Source organism: Mercenaria mercenaria, chromosome 7 (genome assembly GCF_021730395.1).
Source record: "Mercenaria mercenaria strain notata chromosome 7, MADL_Memer_1, whole genome shotgun sequence".
Taxonomy (NCBI): Eukaryota; Metazoa; Mollusca; class Bivalvia; order Venerida; family Veneridae; genus Mercenaria; species Mercenaria mercenaria.
This window is the reverse complement of record NC_069367.1, coordinates 872,438-893,202: the sequence shown is the minus strand read 5'-3', so window position 1 is coordinate 893,202 and position 20,765 is coordinate 872,438. Positions and strand designations below refer to the sequence as shown.

The 20,765-nt window shown below is 35.2% G+C and overlaps 1 protein-coding gene and 1 long non-coding RNA gene across 2 annotated transcripts; one reads left to right on the top strand and one right to left on the bottom strand.

The window, feature by feature from the left end:
• Window positions 1-1,270: 1,270 nt before the first annotated feature.
• LOC128558724 (uncharacterized) lies at window positions 1,271-3,022 on the bottom strand. Its single transcript, XM_053548892.1, has one exon. It carries the CDS (start codon window positions 3,020-3,022, stop codon window positions 1,271-1,273), a length of 1,752 nt encoding a protein of 583 aa, XP_053404867.1.
• A 2,322-nt stretch (window positions 3,023-5,344) lies between these two features.
• LOC128558373 (uncharacterized) lies at window positions 5,345-19,628 on the top strand. Its single transcript, XR_008371566.1, has 2 exons — window positions 5,345-5,825; window positions 16,333-19,628. It is a non-coding gene; the product is annotated as an uncharacterized LOC128558373 (long non-coding RNA).
• Window positions 19,629-20,765: the final 1,137 nt, after the last annotated feature.

Here is a 20,765-nt window from a genome sequence, read left to right as displayed (position 1 = left end):
TTGTCACTGCATCCACTTTTCACTGACCTCTATAAATATGTAAAGTATAAAGTCAATACCTTACATAGTATTGGAGTAATGTCCCAGACAAGGATTTCAAAAAAGGGATATAATCAAAACATGGGACCACCTAGAGTTATGGTTTCTTGTCATTGCACTCTCTCTCACGGACCTATATCAATATGTAAAGTATAAAGTTAATACTGTACAAAGTATTAAAGTTATACCCCGGACAAGGTTTTCAAAAATGGAGAAAATTAAAAACTGGGACCACCTAGAGTTATGGATTTTTGTCACGTCATTTCCTCTTAAAGAGCTCTACCATTGTATAAAGTTACAACTTGGTAACTTCAATCTTTTTAAGTTATCCTCCAGACAAGCAGTGTCACGGACGGACAGACGGACGGAGGAATTTCCTACATATGGGTATTTATGTGGCTACTCTTCTGTTCTCTCTATTGTTCTTTTAGCCACGTAAAAGAAAAGATTACGGAATGAATGACATCAAAGAGTAGACATTGTACTAGAGATCAATTAATGACAAAAAATAATAATCCTTCCCTCCATTAACCTGTACACCTGTATGACACCAGTTGATAGGACGAATGAAGTAACTGTATGGTTAAAAACTTAGTGATAAGTCATTTCATTGTAATTTCCAATTTCATGGTAAATAATGAAGAGTTTTTTTCTTGTTTTTATATATGATGTATGATATGGTAGAAATGACATTATATCTAAATTTCAGCTTAAATAGTGGACCGGAATTTATTTTTTTAGACTTAAAACATTTTCCGATGTCATGCAATAATCATGTTTTTAACATTTTTTTGCATTGAGTTAAGTTCTTCCCGCAATAATCCAGGTATAATTTGGGATTAAATATGACTTCATAAGCAGGACTATCTGCAAGAGGGGATACATGGGAATTAAATAAAAAGTTTAAGAAAATCTTAAACAACACGCGTCAAAGTGATAAAATCAAGACTTATGTATTATATTCCGTCTTAAATGTTATATTTAAACCAAAGTTTATTTTTAATTGCTTTTAATAATTTGAAATTTTAGATACTATCTCTATACTGAGAATCCTGCCCCTTCTTTTGACAAAGATGCAGAACAAATATCATTTATAGTATGTTCATTTTAATCATAAAAAAAAACTCAATTACATGTAACATATAATATTGAACAACTTTAATCAACTTTGAAATTTAAATTAAGTTTTCTTTTCAAACTAAATGTCTCAGAATATGCCATTGAATTGAATTTAATATGTAACTTTGAAAAGCTGCAGCTTTCCTTCACCCTTAAAGTTATTTGTGACAGCAATAATTGATTTGTTCTTGGAAACACAGACTATGCGTGGATTTTTCATATCTAACTTGTACGATGATAGGACCCGACCTGTTTGAGAGATCTGTACAATGGAGTGTGTTTTAATACTGCAAACCAGGAGACAGTCTGAAGGATCTACTGCTACACCCACTGGTTCATTGATCTGGTCGTCCTTGACAACAACACTGGTGTTGGTCCTGATGTCATATATGTAGACAGTATGCTCGTATCTATCGGTTAGAACCACTTTGTCACTGTTTCTTATATATGTACAAGCACTAGTGCCTATAGGATATTTCTTGTTTGGACAGTTGATACTGAAATCTTTCTCTTCTCCTGACAAAGATACAATACGAACTGGCCTTGTATCATCAATAGTTCCAACAACAAAGTGTCTCTCATCTTTCATACATATAGATTCATACTTGGTCTTAACTTTACATGTCCTGATCAAAGATATATCATTAGATTTACTGACTCGTAGAAAGTCTATCTGGTATTTATTAGCACTTGTTATCGCAACTTCCTCCACAGATACAGCAACTACACTCTGTGGTATATACGATAACTGAAATGATCCTACTTTCTTAAGCTTCTCATTGTAAATCAAGCATTTCTTTTTTTTATTATCCACGGCAACCAGCCTACCATCTGGCAGAAAATCTAGTCCTGTATATAACGGTTCCTCGGCATCATCTCCGGTCTTCTTCAGATCAATGGAAGTAATCTTCGTTAATTTAACAATCGGATCTACAGGTGTTATTGGTTTCACAGCTTCCGGTACGGAGTATTTTAATGTCAGTTGTCCCGGAATATAATCAGAAATCGAGAGTGGGGGCAATTTCAATGTTTCATCAAAATCAAACGACACGGTCACGGTCTCTAACCTTTGATATTCCTTGTCAACGTTGCTGCTAAGTTCATCGACTTGTTTCTTCATTTTCTGTTCCAATATAAACTGTTGTGATGACGTCCCTTTCTGATGAACATTATCAATTGTTTCCAGGGATTTTGTGGCATCAGCAATATGTTTCTCACTGTTTGATTGCTTCCTTGTCAATTTATTGAGTGTTTCTGTCTTAAATGATTCAGCGTCCTTAGCAACGGAAACTTCCAAATCGTCAAACAGTTTCATTACATCATCACGCATTCGTCTAATTTTTAAAGACACTTCTTTAACATCTTGATCCAGTTGCTCTTTTGACGACTTGGTATATTTAATGACAGTTTCAGCTTTCTCTCTTATATCCTGCAAGCTGGCATTTAATTGGGAACTTGCTGATGCAGATCTTCCGGCAATCTTCTGTATTTCTACGACACTGTGGCATTTCCGGTGATCGACAATAGCGCAAGTACTGCAGCAGAGCTGATTCTCATCCTCGCAGAAGAACTCTAATTGTTTTTGATGCTCATCGCATTGGTCTAAGCCCTTCATATCAAACGAGACTGGTTTCGCTTTGATATCTATTGCGTTCACTAATTTGTGGTTTTTCATGAAAGCATACGCTTTGTGTATGTTTGAACAATCCAAGCACTGAAATTCATCACAAATTGAACAAAACACATCAGCTACAGTTTGTTTATCCTTACTTGAACACGGCTGACATAATATCTGCTCTATTCGTCCAGGAACTGCATCACCAGAGCTGTTATTTTCCATATTCCCACACCCTTTTTCCGCCATTTTGAATCGTATGATAATATTCTGTTTATATAAACTTAGTTACGCTGTACGGTACAAGTATGTTTAAACTTGTCTTGTTATATATCTGATTTTGATAAAACCGCTAAGATCAAAAGTAGGGCATAGAATGCGGAAGTAAATTAATTTTATGTTTTTTAAGTGTACATGGTTTATTGTATATTACAGTTGCATTTTATTTTTTATTTATTGAAAAAGTACACTGCTTGATATTGTGATTTTATGATACTTCAGAAATATAACAAATAAAAATAACGGGAGTCAAGTTTCGCAGATATAGGATATTGTTTCTTTTTTTGGACCGTTTCCTTCAGTAGAATTTATAAAACAAATTTATAAAACTTCTCGTCGGATTCTAACAACTAATTTTGCTTGTTATAAAAAAAAAATAAAATAAATAAATAAAAAATAAAAATACAGCAACAAATTGTCAGGTCATATCATACTGATCAATGTCGTAATTATCCGACTGGGCACCTTTAATTCGCATGTTTTTTTCCATGCAATGACCATGCATTCCTTTCAGCATAAAGTCGGACTCTTTATGTGTTTAAGCGGTAATAAGTTTTGTGATTACATGTCGGTAATATGTAGGCACTTACGCAGCCACTGTATATCATTCTGAAAGTTTCGAAATGTGAGTAGAACTTACTATCTCATTTGACCGAGTCTTTAACTGTGATTATATATACCTACCGGCTTCTTTGTTCCGATAAGGTCTATAAACACTTTATAGACCGCTTAAGAGGTCTTTAACAATTTCCAGACCTGCCCTACTTCTACTTTCTACACAAAAATCTCAAGTGCCTGTAGTGGGAATCGAACCCGAGTCGCTCCGATGCTAGTCCAATACTCTAACCACTGAGAAAAATTGTCGACACACTTACGCACTTGTCAGAGATTGAATTTAAAGTTACACGTAAGCGATCGAAACAATGCAGTAGAATCAAGAGAAATCCGTGCATGACATGTAAGGTGAACGCGTGATTGACTCCGTAACTATAGTATCAATTGTTTCAAAAAAGTACGTTTTAAGTGAAAAAATCCGACCAGTTTTACATCTTGAAAATTGATCTTAAAATGACTTTACTGTTAAGTTTATAAAACATTCAATTCTGAACAGGGCTGGATATTTGTCTGAAAGTTCTTCCGTCAGTGTGGAGTATGCTTCATGAAACAGGACATTTTATTTTACAAAGTAAAATATTGTCAATGAAATAACTGCAAAAAATACAAACTACACAAATTTCCTTCAAGTTAATTAATAATCTGCTAATGAAAATTGTGACGATTTTCTGTACAATAAACATGGAACATAAGTTGTATCTTTGAAAATAACCCAGTTATATTATTGCGATACATTCCGAGCGTGTCTGAAATAAGATTGACAGTTTAAACATATATAAAGGCAGTTTTTAGGTAGTGGTAATTGGTGGGAAACTTGTTAAAGTACATTTCTTGTATTATGAAAAATGTTCTAATTTTGCTGAATGTCGTTATCTCATATCGAATTAACAGTTGACATTTTATGCCTTTAAATATCATTAGATATTTTGCAGTGTACAAGGTTTCATTGATTCTATACTTGTATCGACATCGACAAGTATATGACAACTTCTTCACGTGAATCAGAAGTGGAAGACCAAAACGACATTAAACTATATAATGTTTATTCAAATCGTTGCCATGTCAATAAAAACGGAGGCCTCGAACTAAAACCTCTTAATTAGTTGTACTCTTTACTTTCATTGTCAAGAAAAATGAAACTTTTTATATCTTCTAGATGGTGTCCGCGCAGTTTTAGCACATTTCGTTGTGTCATCTTGGCGTGTGCCAGAATCAGGATATCTAAATAAACTTAAAGTTTCTTAGAATAATTATAAAAAACTTATAAAATACAATTCGCGTCAAATTCTGACTAATTGACTAGAATCACATGGATGATCTCGGAGAGAGACTATTTCCCAAATGTACACGGATTTTTCATGCAATACAAAATGTCATGTTCTAATTGCTGACAAATATATTTACAGGTTCGTAGCAAGTTGGGCATTTTGTTATATTAATATTATCAAATAAATTGTGACACGTATTGTCTTGTTCCTTCTAACTATTTGTTGTTTTTATCATACATACACGTTACAAATGAATTTTATAGGTAGATAAAATTATTTATGTCATTGTTGTACATTTGGAGCGAATCGGGCCTATTCTGAATTATGTTAATTTATATACTACGGTAAAAGCCAATCATTGAATTCCTTTTATCACGTGATACCGTTGAACCAATCGAGAAACGGCATCTTTCTTCTTCGTCAGCATTCAAGAGTGAATAGCACGCTTTTTTCTTTAATTTTATTTTGGCTAATTTCTGGTTTTATCTTAAGTGATTTGGTTGAATAATTATGGTAATCTAATACACAACATATTTGTTAACAGTTACACTCTGGTTTACTGCAGTATGGATGGGATATACTTGTAAATTTCGATGTTTTCCTGTACACGGCGTTGGACTGTAAACTTCGTTAAATAATTCAGAATGGCGGTTTACATCCAGATTTTGGGTCATTCTTTTGTGACATTTCCATTTAAAACTATCGTCGTCGTCATTGGTCAAATATTCTTGTTATCCTGGAGCTAACGTCGAAACACTACGGAATAATTTGTCGGACATTGATAATTTTTCTACGGACGTTATGGTTCTCATGATTAGAACAAACGATTTCTCTTGAACAGAGGCGGACCTCAACACTCTTACTTCATGAATTGTGGATCTTGCGGACAGGTTGGTATTTCTTAAATACGTCAAAAGAGTGCTAATCTGCTATATTTGCCAATGTCAACCTTCTGAAACAGGCCGCTACACTTCTCGGTGTAATCACCGGGTTGATGAATCTGTTATCAGCACGGATTCAGGAACATCCACATACTCGGGTTACTTTTTGACGTATTAAAGGATTTTGGTCGCAGTGGCCCAGTCCACTGACTTCTCAGCAGACGGTGTACACCTGTCAGATGGAGGCCAACGGCAGTTATATTCCAACATCCATGCTGCAATGGTTAACACATTAAACAGAGGACTGCATATTTAGATGAACAAGATACGTAACTTTATTACTCATAGCATTCTGGCATACTACAAAACATGGAGTGGAGTCGTGGAGTGGAGTCATGGAGTGGAGTCGTGGAGTGGAGTCAAAGTTGGAGTGGAGTCATGGAGTGTAGTCAAATTTGGAGTGGAGTGGAGTCAAAATTGGAGTGGAGTCATGGAGTAGAGTCAAATTCGGAGTGGAGTGGAGTCAAACTTGGAGTGGAGTCATGGAGTGGGGTCAAATTTGTTTTATCAAGAATATTTATTTATTGATATTTTTATAACTATTCAACATAATAATGCTTTTGTCTTACATTGATTGTAGGTACACGGAACAGAGGGTTTGATCAAATTGTTAATTGTCAGTATATTTTATCTCATTGTTTTTGAAAAGATTTTAAAGCATCACATAGATATGAAATAAAATTTTATTTTTTTGAGAACAGTTGTAAACAAATCAAAAGGAGGTCAACCCATGGGAACATATTCAAATAGACCACAGTATAAAATACTGGTAAAAAGTAATAACCAAGTTCCCAAAACTAAGTTCCAACTGAACAACTGTAAGAGCATGTTCTAATTACTACTTGATGTATTCTCTGATGGGTTGGGTATAATAATAGACAATATTTTTCATAACCTTTATCAGTGAACAAATATAACACTCCTCATCAGTTTTTTTTATTGAAGTTTGTTGTTTTTGTTGTTTTACTTAACAAATTTTTCACTTGGGCTTAGATCATTTTCAAAATTTGTCGACAGATTTATTATGAGAACCTTTCAGTCCCATTCTAAATACCAAAATCAATTTACAAGTTTAATTATCTTATTAGATGAATTATTTCAGCAGCATTTAATTTAAAATAAACAAGAGGAATTTATGCAAGTCAGATAAAATTAAGATATTTAAACTTGTTACATTTGTGATTATGCATATTAGTGTTTGAAATTGTTTATGTCCACTGATATTGCAATATTGACTACCGTTTAGCTCGGGTAAAAAAAATAAGTAGCATGCATGTTGGTGTGTTAAGTTCATTAATTTTATTGCTGACAAAATTTCTATTGTATCCACCCGCGACCTGCAGCCCGAAACTCGCAATTTAGTGTATATGTATATATTTTGCGGGCTGCAAGTTGCTACAATGAAACATTTTTCCATTATAGCAACCCGCAATTTAGTGTTACTGTATTAAATGGTTGCACATTTTTACTCAAAAAAATGATGAGTTGAGTACATTATAAGCCTCTGCAATTTTGTCAGGTGTGATGTTGATCATTGACAAAATTCTTGTTTTTAAGTTTATACTAATTTCTTTATTCTCGATTGCGAAACAAGTTCTTACAACTTAAGATTAATCGCTCTCGAGACTCATTCCAGATGGAATTAACCTCGAGTTAAGATGTTTTAGTTGTCTTGTAAAATGAAAAACGCAATAAATATTTAAAAACAAACTCATACTCATCACAAATTGCTGTATCTCGTACAAAAATGATAGAATTTTGAGATTTCACAAGTTATTCTATTATTCTGAGAGCTGGATGCCCAGGTCAAACCTAAGTTATGATTATTTTTTGATATGCTCCAGTATACCAGCGTGTACACCTCATTCAAATAATTATTTTTATAAATTGGCTTTAACGATTTTTTTTTATTCCGATGTTACTTTGTTCCCAAAAAATTGCTTAAGGAACTACACATGGAGTAGCATTATTCATTGAACGACCCTCGTATTCCTGAGTGTCAAAAAGTTAGCGATGTTTTAAATCCATGTGTATAGCGTGCGCAAATTTGAGCAAATTTCTGATTTCCTGACTTATGTAATGATAGCACATTGTTATGGTACATTACAATTTTAATTACAAATATTAGCGAATTTTTACAATTTGCCAAAATTTCCACCCCGCTAACTTTACCACTTCTACGGTATGTTTCTGTGCATCTAAAACTCTGTCTATGACTTGGATTTTTCATTAATTTTCACCATTGTGTGTTTATCACAGGTAACTAACTACCTTCTGGAAATATATTGGGCAAATAATTTAGTTAATTTATTCCTATTTCATCTATATACATACATATCAAAATAAAATACATGTAATCTTAAAATCTCAGCCAAGTTTGATTCTGGGCTACACCTGTATACTGTAAGTCAAACGTTGTCGGCCCTTCAGGTTAACACAATTTGTTACATATCACCTTGTTAGATCTAGTACATTACATGTATCTTGATTTCTTTAGGAATCCTAATCATATTTATATACAATATGAAATGATCTTAAGATTTAGATCAGGGGTGATTATAAGGCAAATCAGATTAAAAAGTCTAGCAGAGTCAGAGTTGTAAGGCCTTGATCAATAAAAAAAAATGATTCCTACGTTTACACTTTCATTTCTGCATCAATCCAAATGATATTTATGAAGAATTAAAATCTGGTGCAAGTGTGATGGTAAGAACTGTTAAGAAATAGGGCTGTGATGGTAAGATCTGTTAAGAAATAGGGCTGTGATGGTAAGATCTGTTAAGAAATAGGGCTGTGTCATAACCATTTATGCGTGTAATGTTTGAAAGAAAATTCTCTTCAAATGGTGACATTGACCTAATGATTCCAATAGCCCCTTCATCCCAGTGGTCTCAAATGCATTTCACAGATAAGAAACATGTATTTTATAAAGTTTCACCTAAAAGTCTGTTACTTTTAATTAACAAGAAAAAACAACAACAAGAAAAACAACATGTTATCTCCATGTGATGAACATTTAATATATAAATGCAAATGCCATTTCAAATTTAAATAATAAATCCAGTGCTACATCATGAAATGCTAGAATTTTTTTTATCATTTTTAATTGGAATTGACACCACTATGATAATGCACAACCTTTCTCCTGTCACTTAAAATGAAAATTAATGTAGGCAACAACCATTATTATACCCTAATTAAACCTTCAAATATCTAATCAACCACATGGTAGGTGTTAGAAATACATGGAACTAGAACATAGATATAGACACTACATTTATTATTTCAGAAATATATTATAATTATATATACTGACTCGCATTTTCTCTAAAGGGCAATAAATCAATATTTTGTTAACAGGAATTTACCGTAGATGGAGTTTCACAGGCTTAATACATTTCAAAATTTTGACTCAACAATTCCACTCCAAATTTGACTCCACTCCAAAATTTGACTCCACTCCAAATTTGACTCCACTCCACGACTCCACTCCAATTTTGACTCCACTCCACGACTCCACTCCATGACTCCACTCCACGACTCCACTCCATGTTTTGTAGTATGCCTAGCATTCTATGCTTTAGATTTGAAAAGAGTATATCAATATTGTCCAGCAGTTAATGTAAAGGGCATTCTTTATGATTTACGTTTGCCCAAATTTTATTCTATATACCCTACTGCTTTGATTGCTAACAAGGTCAGTAATTAATGGTCTATATCAAACTGTGTGCAATATGTTGCCATGCTAAAAACGTTACAGAATGATAACATTTCAAGATTTTTCATTGTTTGTATTAGTCTTGTTATGGTGACATCTGCTGCATTAAATCAAAATTTGTACCTTGTAACCTTTCCTGATGTGAAATTTTCATTCAGTAAAATGATAATTCTCTGATATTTTCATTATTATGAAATTTATTGTTGTATGTGATGAAAGGTTTATCTAGGCGGTGCAGTCTGACATTTTAAATGGTATATTAAATGATGTAAACAGCTCTGACCTTCAATTCCATATAAAGATTGTGGTGTAGCACGAATGACTTTTTAATTATTTTATCAACCGCAGCTCGCAATCATGCGTGTGGCAACGTTAAATGTCGCAACGCCGCTAAATGTCGCAACCACCGTTATATGTCGCAAGGTTGACGTAAAATGTCGCAACCACCGTTAAATGTCGCAAAATCATCTGCCGCTAAATGTCGCACCTTTAACGTTAAATGTCGCAAAAATTTGCCCACCGTTATATGTCGCAACTCCAAGCTAAATGTCGCACAGCAAAATAAGGTAAGTTAAAGAGTCTTTACAACTTAGAGATAAGATTGGGTAATGCATGCTTGCATGCATCAGTATGCAATGTGTTGATTTTGGAAGGGCTGAAATGACCTTTCACTCTAATCTGCACGTTTGCTTTTCAGTGGTCCCGCACCAAACATACGTTATATCTTCTATATATAAAGGTTTGAGCACTAACGTAGTACTCGCCACAGTTCTAAATTTATTTCAGGTCTGAACTATGTAATTCTATGGAGTCCTGTTTAGCTCATGAGATATTAAGCTCGCGCTCCGTATTGTCGCGCGTTGTATCGCATGTCTTGAGTCGACCTGAATTTCGTTACACAACAGCCCGGGGGCCAGAAATTGTTGATGGAGGAGGGGGGAGGGGGCACCAGTTAAAAACAAAAGCGTCACCGGCGACGTGCGGTAGGTACAGGGTTCCTCTATCCGTACTTGTGGGAAAGTTTTTAGGTATGAAATGCTGGCCTGTGATGCATTTTTGTCTATTTTTTGAGATACGTACTAGTGGGGCACTCCCTTATTTTAGGTGGTTAGGGTCTTTTCCCCTTCACAATACAGGTATGGAATGCTGGACTTTTATTGCATTTTTTGTTCAAAATTTCGGTGCATGGGATGGGTTATTCCTGCCATTTTCGAGGGCTCAGGGGCTCTCCCCGGGAAAGTTTAAAAAACAGGTATAAAATGGTTGCCTCTGGTGCATTTTTGGTCATGGTCAGCTTTTAACGAGAATTTGCAAGAATTCTCTCCCTTAATTGTTGGCTCCCTTCAAACTAGATTACCTCCCTTACACTAAGTTAGCTAAAGTCGTGTCATTCATGACCTAAGTCAATAATTCTTTGTCATAGATTTTGCATTAGTCTAATATTTTGCTTTAGGTAATACACGGAAATTAAGCTCGCATGTTACTCCATAGAAAGCAATAACACATGTAGCCAGTTTTTGATATAAATCATGTTGTTTTATAGATTCATATAGAAGTATTATTCATGTGAAGATATAAAACGTTTCTGTAAAAAAACATTATGTTAGCTTATGAAAATGAATATTGCGAAATTCGTGTTGTCATGTTACAGAAAATGAAAACATTTAGATAAATTTCTTTTCTTTTCTTTTGAAACTTTGAATCCTGCCAAACATTGAAATCTGAAAATTATTTCATAAACGAGCTTTCCCACAAACACATGCATATATAATAGTTTTCCTCGAGAAAAACGAAACTTGTGTGAAGATACATGTATTCCCATTTTGATTGATTTTTCTTGTCCATATAACGGTACTTTTGTTTTAACTTTCATGCCTAGAAGTTTTCTCTTTAAAACATGATAAAATAAAGTAATAAACTAAGCATTTGACAGGTAATGGCAAAGAAAAACCCGAGCAATTTAACAAAAAACATACATGTTACTAAAACACGCACACACATGTTTTATTAACTGGTCTTGTTCCAAGGTTTTTTCCATAGAAATCAAAGAAAGAAAGAATCTATTGAATTATGATTCAAGTTTCTGACTTTTTTCTGATCAGCATAGGTGTGTGTGTGTCATAGAGATCCTAACTCATTTTTTAAAACAATTAGCTCTGATTCATCCTGTCTATGCCATTCAGATATGTGTTTGTACATACTATACAATTTAATCATGAAATCAAATTTATCGTGAAAACTAACTTTAGCTGTAAAGGTGGCTGTTTTTCATGTTTTCCACGAACAAAACCGTGACAAAAAAATGTAGATAATCCTGCCGCGCAAACTTACGGAAAGCATGCCAAATTTTTCAAGCTTGGATTTCATTTCTAAAATAGACATGATAGTATAATGTTTATTTCACTCTTTCTTTGCACATCCTGGAAACTATGCTGTGTCTATTGTTTAAATAAATGTACACATGCTCTCCCCCTCTCACCAGCTTTCAATGAGCGCCTAACTTGAAAATTACACTATTTCATTAGAAAATTATTCTTTGAAGTAGTTTTTCTCCTGTCGTTAAATGTTTCAGTATTCCAAAGATATTTAGCTTTCAGTCGGAAATTATGTAATTTATGTTGACTCGTAATGTTCTCATAAACAGTTTGGTGAAAAATCATAGCTCTGTTCTATTATGTTCTTTTCATTTTTTTTTTTCGTTTCTATGTTTTTTACTAATTAGACAATTATGAACGTTATTATTTCAAAAGACTATATTGAATCGTATGTCAGTTGTTGGTATATGCAGTTCCGTTAATTAACACGGTTTAAGTTACATCAGAACTTTAAGAAATCCACAAGTGTTTTATTTCTTGATATACTTTGAAGTAAAATGGAAGCAAGAAGCCTTTACCCTATTACACTTAAAATTATATTATTGTATTGTTTATAAAGTCAAGAATACCTACATATGTGATAATAAATTGTCATGCTTTGAAAAATATGATTTATTTGCCTCTAAAGTAAAAGAAATTGAAACGTTTACTGTTTTTCACTATATGTTCAATATAAGCGACGGTGATATTTTTAAAACAAAGTTGGAAGCAAGAAGATGTTCAGTTAGAATAAATATTTTCACATTAAATTGAAGAAAAGAAATTGAAGTTTACTGTCATATCTGGTAAAATATTCACAAACCAAAAGACATATTGGAAATTAATCATTAAAAATAAATTTCCTATATAATCTATTGCTCAAAGTAATATCAATAGGGAAACCAATATTGATTTATCGGATAATTTTCAAGGGGGACAACCTACTATGATAAGCCAGCCAAATATAATAAAAGCTGGGGATGCTTAATTTTAAGGTACTGGAGGGGTACTCCCCTCATTTTAAGGGGTCAAGGGTTCTTCCCCCCGTGTGAATTTTGAAATATAAGTGTAAAATGTTCGCCTCTGGGGCGTTTTGGGTCTACATTTTGAGAAAATATTATTTACAAAATAGTCGGGTGCAACCTAGATGAGTATAAGTCACTACTAAGCCAACAAGGGTGGGGTTGGGGGTGGGGGATCGGCTCGGGCCGCGATCCGGGCCTGTTACACAACAGGATGTTTAACTACGCGACACGAAGACTGTAACTGTGTTTTGTACCAGCTGTAGAAAACCGTGCGAAGATTTTCTATTAATCAGCCATGGATTCTATTTCTTTGTTTGGAGGTTTGGAGGTTTACATTTAAAGTCATAAGGTAACTATTAAGCTTCAATGGCGGAGAAAGATCCTATGTGGCCCTCTGTACTTTTTTTTAGGTAAAGCGGGAATTTTGATATTATTTTACTTTTAGTCTCTTAAAATTGTTTTGTTTAGTCTCATTCCCCTAATTAACCTACATTTCCGCCTACCCACCCCCTCACCCCCCCCACCCCCACACACACACTCCAGAAATGTAAATATTTATATTTTCTATTAATTGTCTTGGTGCTGTGTGTTTGTGTTTTGTGTCTTAGATTTCTGTGTCGTTATTCACCCTGTTCCCCAACCATACCCAACCCCCCACAAACATACAACATCATTACCAAATCGTATTTAGTTAGAAGAAACATCAGAATATTTCTGTCCTAAAACACTGGTCCTATTACAAAATAATAAATATTTTTCTTGCGTGACTGTTCAAGCAAGGTGTGGAACTCAGGTGAGCGATCTAGGGCCAACAAGGTCCGCTTGTTGCTATACGTAACAGCACTTATCATTAAGATAATTATTTGTATTACATAAACCTGTTAATTTTTCTTCCCTCAAAAAAGTAAATATACACAAGGAATTGATATTCATAGTGTCAAATAAGAAGTGCGACATTTAGCGTTGGTGTTGCGACATATAACGGTGGGCAAATTTTTGCGACATTTAACGTTAAAGGTGCGACATTTAGCGGCAGACGATTTTGCGACATTTAACGGTGGTTGCGACATTTAACGTCAACCTTGCGACATATAACGGTGGTTGCGACATTTAGCGGCGTTGCGACATTTAACGTTGCCACAATGCGATATCAAGTTACAGTACGATCTGGTACATCTCAAAAATTTGTTACCGGCATTTGTTTGGAGTCTAAATATATTGTTATTGTTATTATTATTTTTTTTTTGCCACTGAAATCACAATAAAGGTAACAGTGTGAATTTTAATTTTATATGATTGTTTAAAGTATTTATTTGCCTTATCAGTTTCAAACGTGTCATTTTAAAGATAAATAAGATAAAACTGCTATTTGACAAATGTTTTTTAGTTCCAGACTATGTTCTGATGTTCCAGACGATGTTCCAGACTATGTTCTGATGTATTATAATAGTAACAAAATAATAATAATATTTTTTTTAATAGTAAGTTTTCACAGTTTGTTACATTGTCATACGTTACAGACTAATTTTAGATTTCCGTACGAGTTACGATGTTCGAGATTATGTCTCTGATGTTTTCTGGACCTTCTATTTTCTGATATTGTCCAGACTATGTTCTGAAGTTCATGAATATTTGCTTATGTTACTGAATACTTTGTTTTCAGGATTTTTGTTCTGATGTTCTAGTTTCAGACTTTGTTCTGTTGCTACAGATTACTTTCTGATATTCCAGACTTTCTTCTGATGTTCCAGTCTATTTTTGATGTTCCAAACTATGTTCTAATGTATGATATGAACATGAAATAGTACTATTAAGATTCACAGTGTTTTAATGTTATTATGTGTCAAAGACTATGTTCTGAAGTTCATGAATGTTTGCTGATGTTACAGACTACTTTGTTTTTCAGTCTTATGTTCTGATATTCCAGATTTATGTTATGATGTTCCAGACTTTGTTCTGACTGATGTTCCAGACTTTGTTCTGAGGTTCCAGACTGATGTTCTGATGTTTCAGACTATATTCTGAGGTTCCAAACTATGTTCTGGGATTCCAGACTTTGTTCTGATATTCCAGACTATGTTCTAAGGTTCCAGACTATGTTCTAAGGTTCCAGACTATATTCTAAGTTTCCAGACTATGTTCTGAGGTTCAAGGCTTTTTTCTGAGGTTCCAGACTCTCTTCTGACATATGATATATACATGAAATAGTATTATTAAGTTTCACAGTGTTTTGATATTATTATGTTTGTCTTACAGATATTTTCCAGACTATGTTCTGCAGTTCATAAATATTTTCTTATGTTACAGACTACTTTGTTGTTATTTTTTCAGACTTATGTTATGATTTTCTAGACTTTGTTCTGATGTTCCAGTCTGATTTTCTGATGTTCCAGACTATGTTCTGAGGTTCCAGACAATGTTCTGAGGTTCCGGACTATGGTACGAGGTTCCGGACTATGGTACGAGGTTCCGGACTATGTTCCGAGGTTGGTTCAGACTGATGTTCCAGACTGATGTTCTGATGTTCCAGACTATTTTCTGAGTTTCCGGACTATGTTCCGAGGTTCCAAACTATGTTCTGAGGTTCAAGACTATGTTCTGAGATTCCGGACTATGATCCGAGTTTCCGGACAACGTTCCGAGGTTTCAGACTTTGTTCTGAGGTTCCAGACTATGTTCTGAGGTTCCGGACTATGTTCTGAGGTTCCGGACTATGTTCCGAGGTTCCAGACTTTTTTCTGAGGTTCCAGACTTTGTTCTGACGTTTGCTATATACATGAAATAGTATTATTAAGTTTCACAGTGTTTTGATATTATTCTGATTGTCTTACAGATGTTTTCCAGACTATATTCTGTAGTTCATAAATATTTTCTTATGTTAAAGACTACTTTGTTATTGATTTTTCAGACCTAAGTTATGATGTTCTAGACTTTGTTCTGATGTTCCAGTCTGATTTTCTGATGTTCCAGACTATATGTTCTGAGGTTCCAGACAATGTTCTGAGGTTCCGGACTATGATCCGAGGTTCCGGACTATGTTCCGAGGTTTGTTCCAGACTATGTTCCGAGGTTGGTTCCAGACTATGTTCTGAGGTTCCAGACTATGTTCTGAGGTTCCGGACTAAGATCCGAGGGTCCGGACTATGTTCCGAGGTTCCAGACTTTGTTCTGAGGTTCCAGACTATGTTCTGAGGTACAGACTATGTTCCGAGGTTCCGGACTATGTTCCGATGTTCCAGACTGTGTTCTGGGATTCCAGAATTTGTTCTGAGGCTCCAGACTATGTTCTGAGGTTCCAGACTATGTTCTGGCGTAGTCATTTTTCTCAGTATTCTAATATTATTATGTTCTTCTTACAGATGGAACGCCAAAAACGCTCTGCTACCACGAGACAGATACTCATTTATAGTACCAGACGGTACACCAGCATGTTGTGCCTAAAACAAACAACGAGGTATCGTCGACAGTTTACGAAGATACGTCAATTTCAGACTATTTAAACAGTGAGGAGGAACAAGACAATTTAGTTCATGTCGTAAATTCACATGTAAATCAGCTTGCAGGAAATATGCTTGGTAGCCATACATACTTCGTCGAACCGGCTTCCACCCCAAGGACGCTCTCAATTTCGCAGTCCCTAAATAACAAAACAAATTCAGAACAACAAGTTCATCGACTTTGCATTACTGTTACCAAACATGGCTTTAACCCATGCAGAAAACCAAAACAACATGCACGCCCTTTCCCTAATAATTCTTTTTAAGGAAACATCTTCCGTAGACCCACTAGTTCCTTAACAATATCTGCTGGTCATACAACAGGCGATGTTTATGCCGAGAGCCACGATGCCCTCGGCCCCGTTTTGGGGTTCTGCAGAGGATCATATCACTCTGGCCATTGTGCCTTCACTTGTAAGAATACGCCTTTTCCACCCACATTTAACAATTTGTTAACACCACAACCACACCCAACATTACTCGTAATCAAAAATAGTGGCATAGTTGGCAAACCTACGATTTCCATACGGGTAAATGTTTTGTCAAGATACTTAAGGGGATCATCAGGTCACGACTACTTAATACTAGGTTTCACCATAGGTTTTCATCTTGGTTACACTGGTCCTCATCGCAATTCTTCATGCTCCAACCTCTAATCTTATTCTGAATACCCGAATATTTTCCAACGAAAACTACTAACAGATTTATAAATGTGCTAATTTCATAAAAGGTCCTTTTTCGGAAAGACCTTTTCGTACCCTTCACGATAGTACTTCACCGTTCAAAACACATAATCTGTGCCCATTACGGGCCTTACAGATATATTTAAACACAATCTGAACTTGGAAGGGTCCTTTATTACGATTTCGCTGCGGCCATCCAGTTCCTTCAACTTTCATCCGACGCATTCTCAAACTCTGTGTAGAAGACTGTCGGCCCCATTACGTTCACAACACACTCATTCCGTATTAGAAGGACAACTTTGGCCCATGGCATGCAATTCTCCAATACACAAATTTCACGCTTCGGCAGTTGGTCGTCACAGGCTCACACAAACTACATACGTCAAAACATCACAAACTATCCTGTATAACAGCTATATAGTCAAGTGTGATTTTCAGAGCTCACATTCTGTCTTGACGGGTATATTCAGCAACCATTTCCAGTGGTATTTAAAGGCTTACCACCAATTTGAGTTTCTTTCTTCACTGTCTGTCTGGGGTAGCAAAGCGTTACATATATTACAAGTGTTCGTTTTTAGTTTATCATGGTTGTCACAGTGAAAGAATTTAGCACGGCTAGATCTATATGATAATATAAATACGTCGAATGAACAGTCTGACTGAGGCAGCAAGCTTGATGTTTAAGTCTGTTTTTGTTGTTGTTTTTATAAATTACTCGACTGACTGAGGCGGCGAGCTTAGAACATATTCAAAGTGTCAATTTTAGATATTATATTGTTTACAAAGTGTCATTTTAGCTCGACTGATTGAGGCGGCAAGCTTTATCGACTTTTCCCATTGCTCGACGAGGAGTGCATCGATTTATAAACACAAACAGTCAGTACTGCTCGATTGTCTGAGGCGACAAGCTTACTTTCTTCATTTTTATTTGCTCGACTGACTGAAGCAGCGAGCTAGAATTTTTTCTTATTACTTGACTGACTTAGGCAGCAAGCTGAATGTTTTAGTTTTATATTACTCGACTGTCTGAGACGGGAGCTTAAAGCATATTCCAAGTGTCAATTTTAAGCAGCAACTTTCAATGTTCTATTGTTTGCAAAGTGTCTTTATAGCTCGAGTGGCTTAGGCTACGAAATTTATAGTCATTTATCATTGCTTGACGAGCTCGAGCTTAAGAAACATTAGTGGCGTCTCATTTTATAAGCAGAGACAGTCAGTAGCAACGGTTTTCCTTTTAATACTGAACTTGTTCTTTGTTAAACTTGGCTTGTCTAGTGTTAGTCATTTGAACGAAATGGTTCTTCCTTTTTGTTTCTATACGATTCTTGCTATTGTTTTGTACAAAATTTATAGACACACCATAGTCAATTACTAATGTGTTTTATATTTTTCTGACCATCCTATAATATTATTTTTCGGAATGAAATATCTGTCTTAGACGGCAATCATTTGCAATTCACCTTATAATCTTCTTAAACTTGTTTACACACCCACATCATACTTGTTACATGGATATTTACCATGACACTCAAGCATCTGTCTCTGTGTCTCTGGGCGGCATCCCAGGTCACTTGTTCCCTGGTCTTTCGTGGCGGTATTTTTCGCCCAGATATGTGAAAATATATATTTGTTAAGGTATTGTTCGGCAAAATAAATATTGCCCTTTTTCAGTCAACACTTAGTTCACTCTTATATTTTCCCATACATAGTCCTCAGGGTCAGTGCTTCGTTGTAAACAGATGCACATAAATGAATTTTATAGGTAGATAAAATTATTTATGTCATTGTTGTACATTTGGAGCGAATCTGGCCTATTCTGAATTATGTTAATTTATATACTACGGTAAAAGCCAATCAATGAATTCCTTTTATCACGTGATACCGTTGAACCAATCGAGAAACGGCATCTTTCTTCTTCGTCAGCATTCAAGAGTGAATAGCACGCTTTTTTCTTTAATTTTATTTTGGCTAATTTCTGGTTTTATCTTACCACCACCTCCCATTCCACCTCCTCTTTCAAGTGACAGTTTTCTAATTTTGAAAGATTTCTCTTAATATGCAAATTCATCTACATTTCTTGATATGCTTTCGGCGGTTTTATCCGCCCTAACATGTGAATATATATATTTGTTATGGTACTGGGCTGTAACTCCATTCAGATATGAGAACATATCTATTTGCTAAGGGCGGTATGTTTCGCCCAGATATGTGAAAATATAAATTTGTTAAGGTATTTTTCGGCGGTATTTTCCGCCCAGGTATGTGAAAATATATATTTGTTAATGTATTGTTTAGCAAAGGCGGTATTTTTCGGCCAGATATGTGAAAATATATATTTGTTAAGTATTTTTCGCCCAGATATGTGAAAATATGTATTTGTTAAGGTACGGGGCGGTATTTTTCGCCCAGATATGTGAAAATATATATTTGTTAAGGTATTGTTCGGCAAAATAAATATTGCCCTTTTTCAGTCAACACTTAGTTCACTCTTATATTTTCCCATACATAGTCCTCAGGGTCAGTGCTTCGTTGTGAACAGATGCACATAAATGTTCTTCAAACCGAAACCAATCTGAACTATGTAAAACAAAGAAGCGTGTAGGTAAGTCAGTTATCATTCTCGGAATAGATCTGCATTGTGTTTATAGACCTGTGAGGAAATTTGAAAACCTCGCTCGCTACGCTCGCTCGGTTCACAAATCCCACATAGGTCTATAAACACAATGCAGACCTATTCCTCGAACAATAACTATTACAGTTAGCCCGCCCAGTTAGCTCAGTAGGAGAGCGTGATCTAAGGATCGTTAGGCCGTGAGTTCGATTACCGGCCGTGGCATATATTCTCCGTGACAATTAATTTGATGAAAAAAAATGTGTCTAAAGTCATTCGTCCTCCTCGTCTTATTCATGTAGGGACAATTACTTGCTGCGAAGAATAGGTTGGTACTGATACAGAATCCAGGAAAACTGTTTAGATTAACTGCCCGCCGTTACATAACTGAAATATTTTTGAAAAAATCGCGCTAAACCCAAAACAAATAAGCAAATAAACTGTGAATAGTTCCAAGACAGAGCAGACATTCGTATCAGTTAGTGTTTTTAAACAAATTACCTCCTGAGTCATTTCAGTGTTACACTACCATTACAGGACAGACCATAAAACATAAAATCCATGTCAGTACTGCGACTCGAACCAACGGCAGTTAATCGACGATAGCTTTTGAATTAAATGTTGAAATATGGTCAGGTTTCAGACATCTTGTCCACACGTTATACATAATTGTACTGACCAGTTTTACGTACATACGTTAAACCAAAGATTTAATATCTATATCTGACCAGTATCTGCAGAGTTATGGCCAATTAATCGGTATATATACATAGACGAGTTACACCGGCTAAATTCAGATACAAATGTATTTTTAAACTCTCGGTGAGTACACTCGACACATGTTCTTTTTTTCCAAGTACAGTTGCACAGAAGTATCCACTACTCCATTCTTTAGATTGCACTCCACTTTTTATGTCGTTCCCAAGAGTTACTTACTTGAGTGAGCAACTTAGTATGTCGTGTTAACAAGTAACTAAAACGTGGGAACAAAATAAAAAAGA

What these genes read in the sequence shown, in the direction of transcription:
- LOC128558724 (XM_053548892.1), bottom strand. Translation starts at nt 3,022, where the DNA reads ATGGCGGAAAAAGGGTGTGGGAATATGGAAAATAACAGCTCTGGTGAT.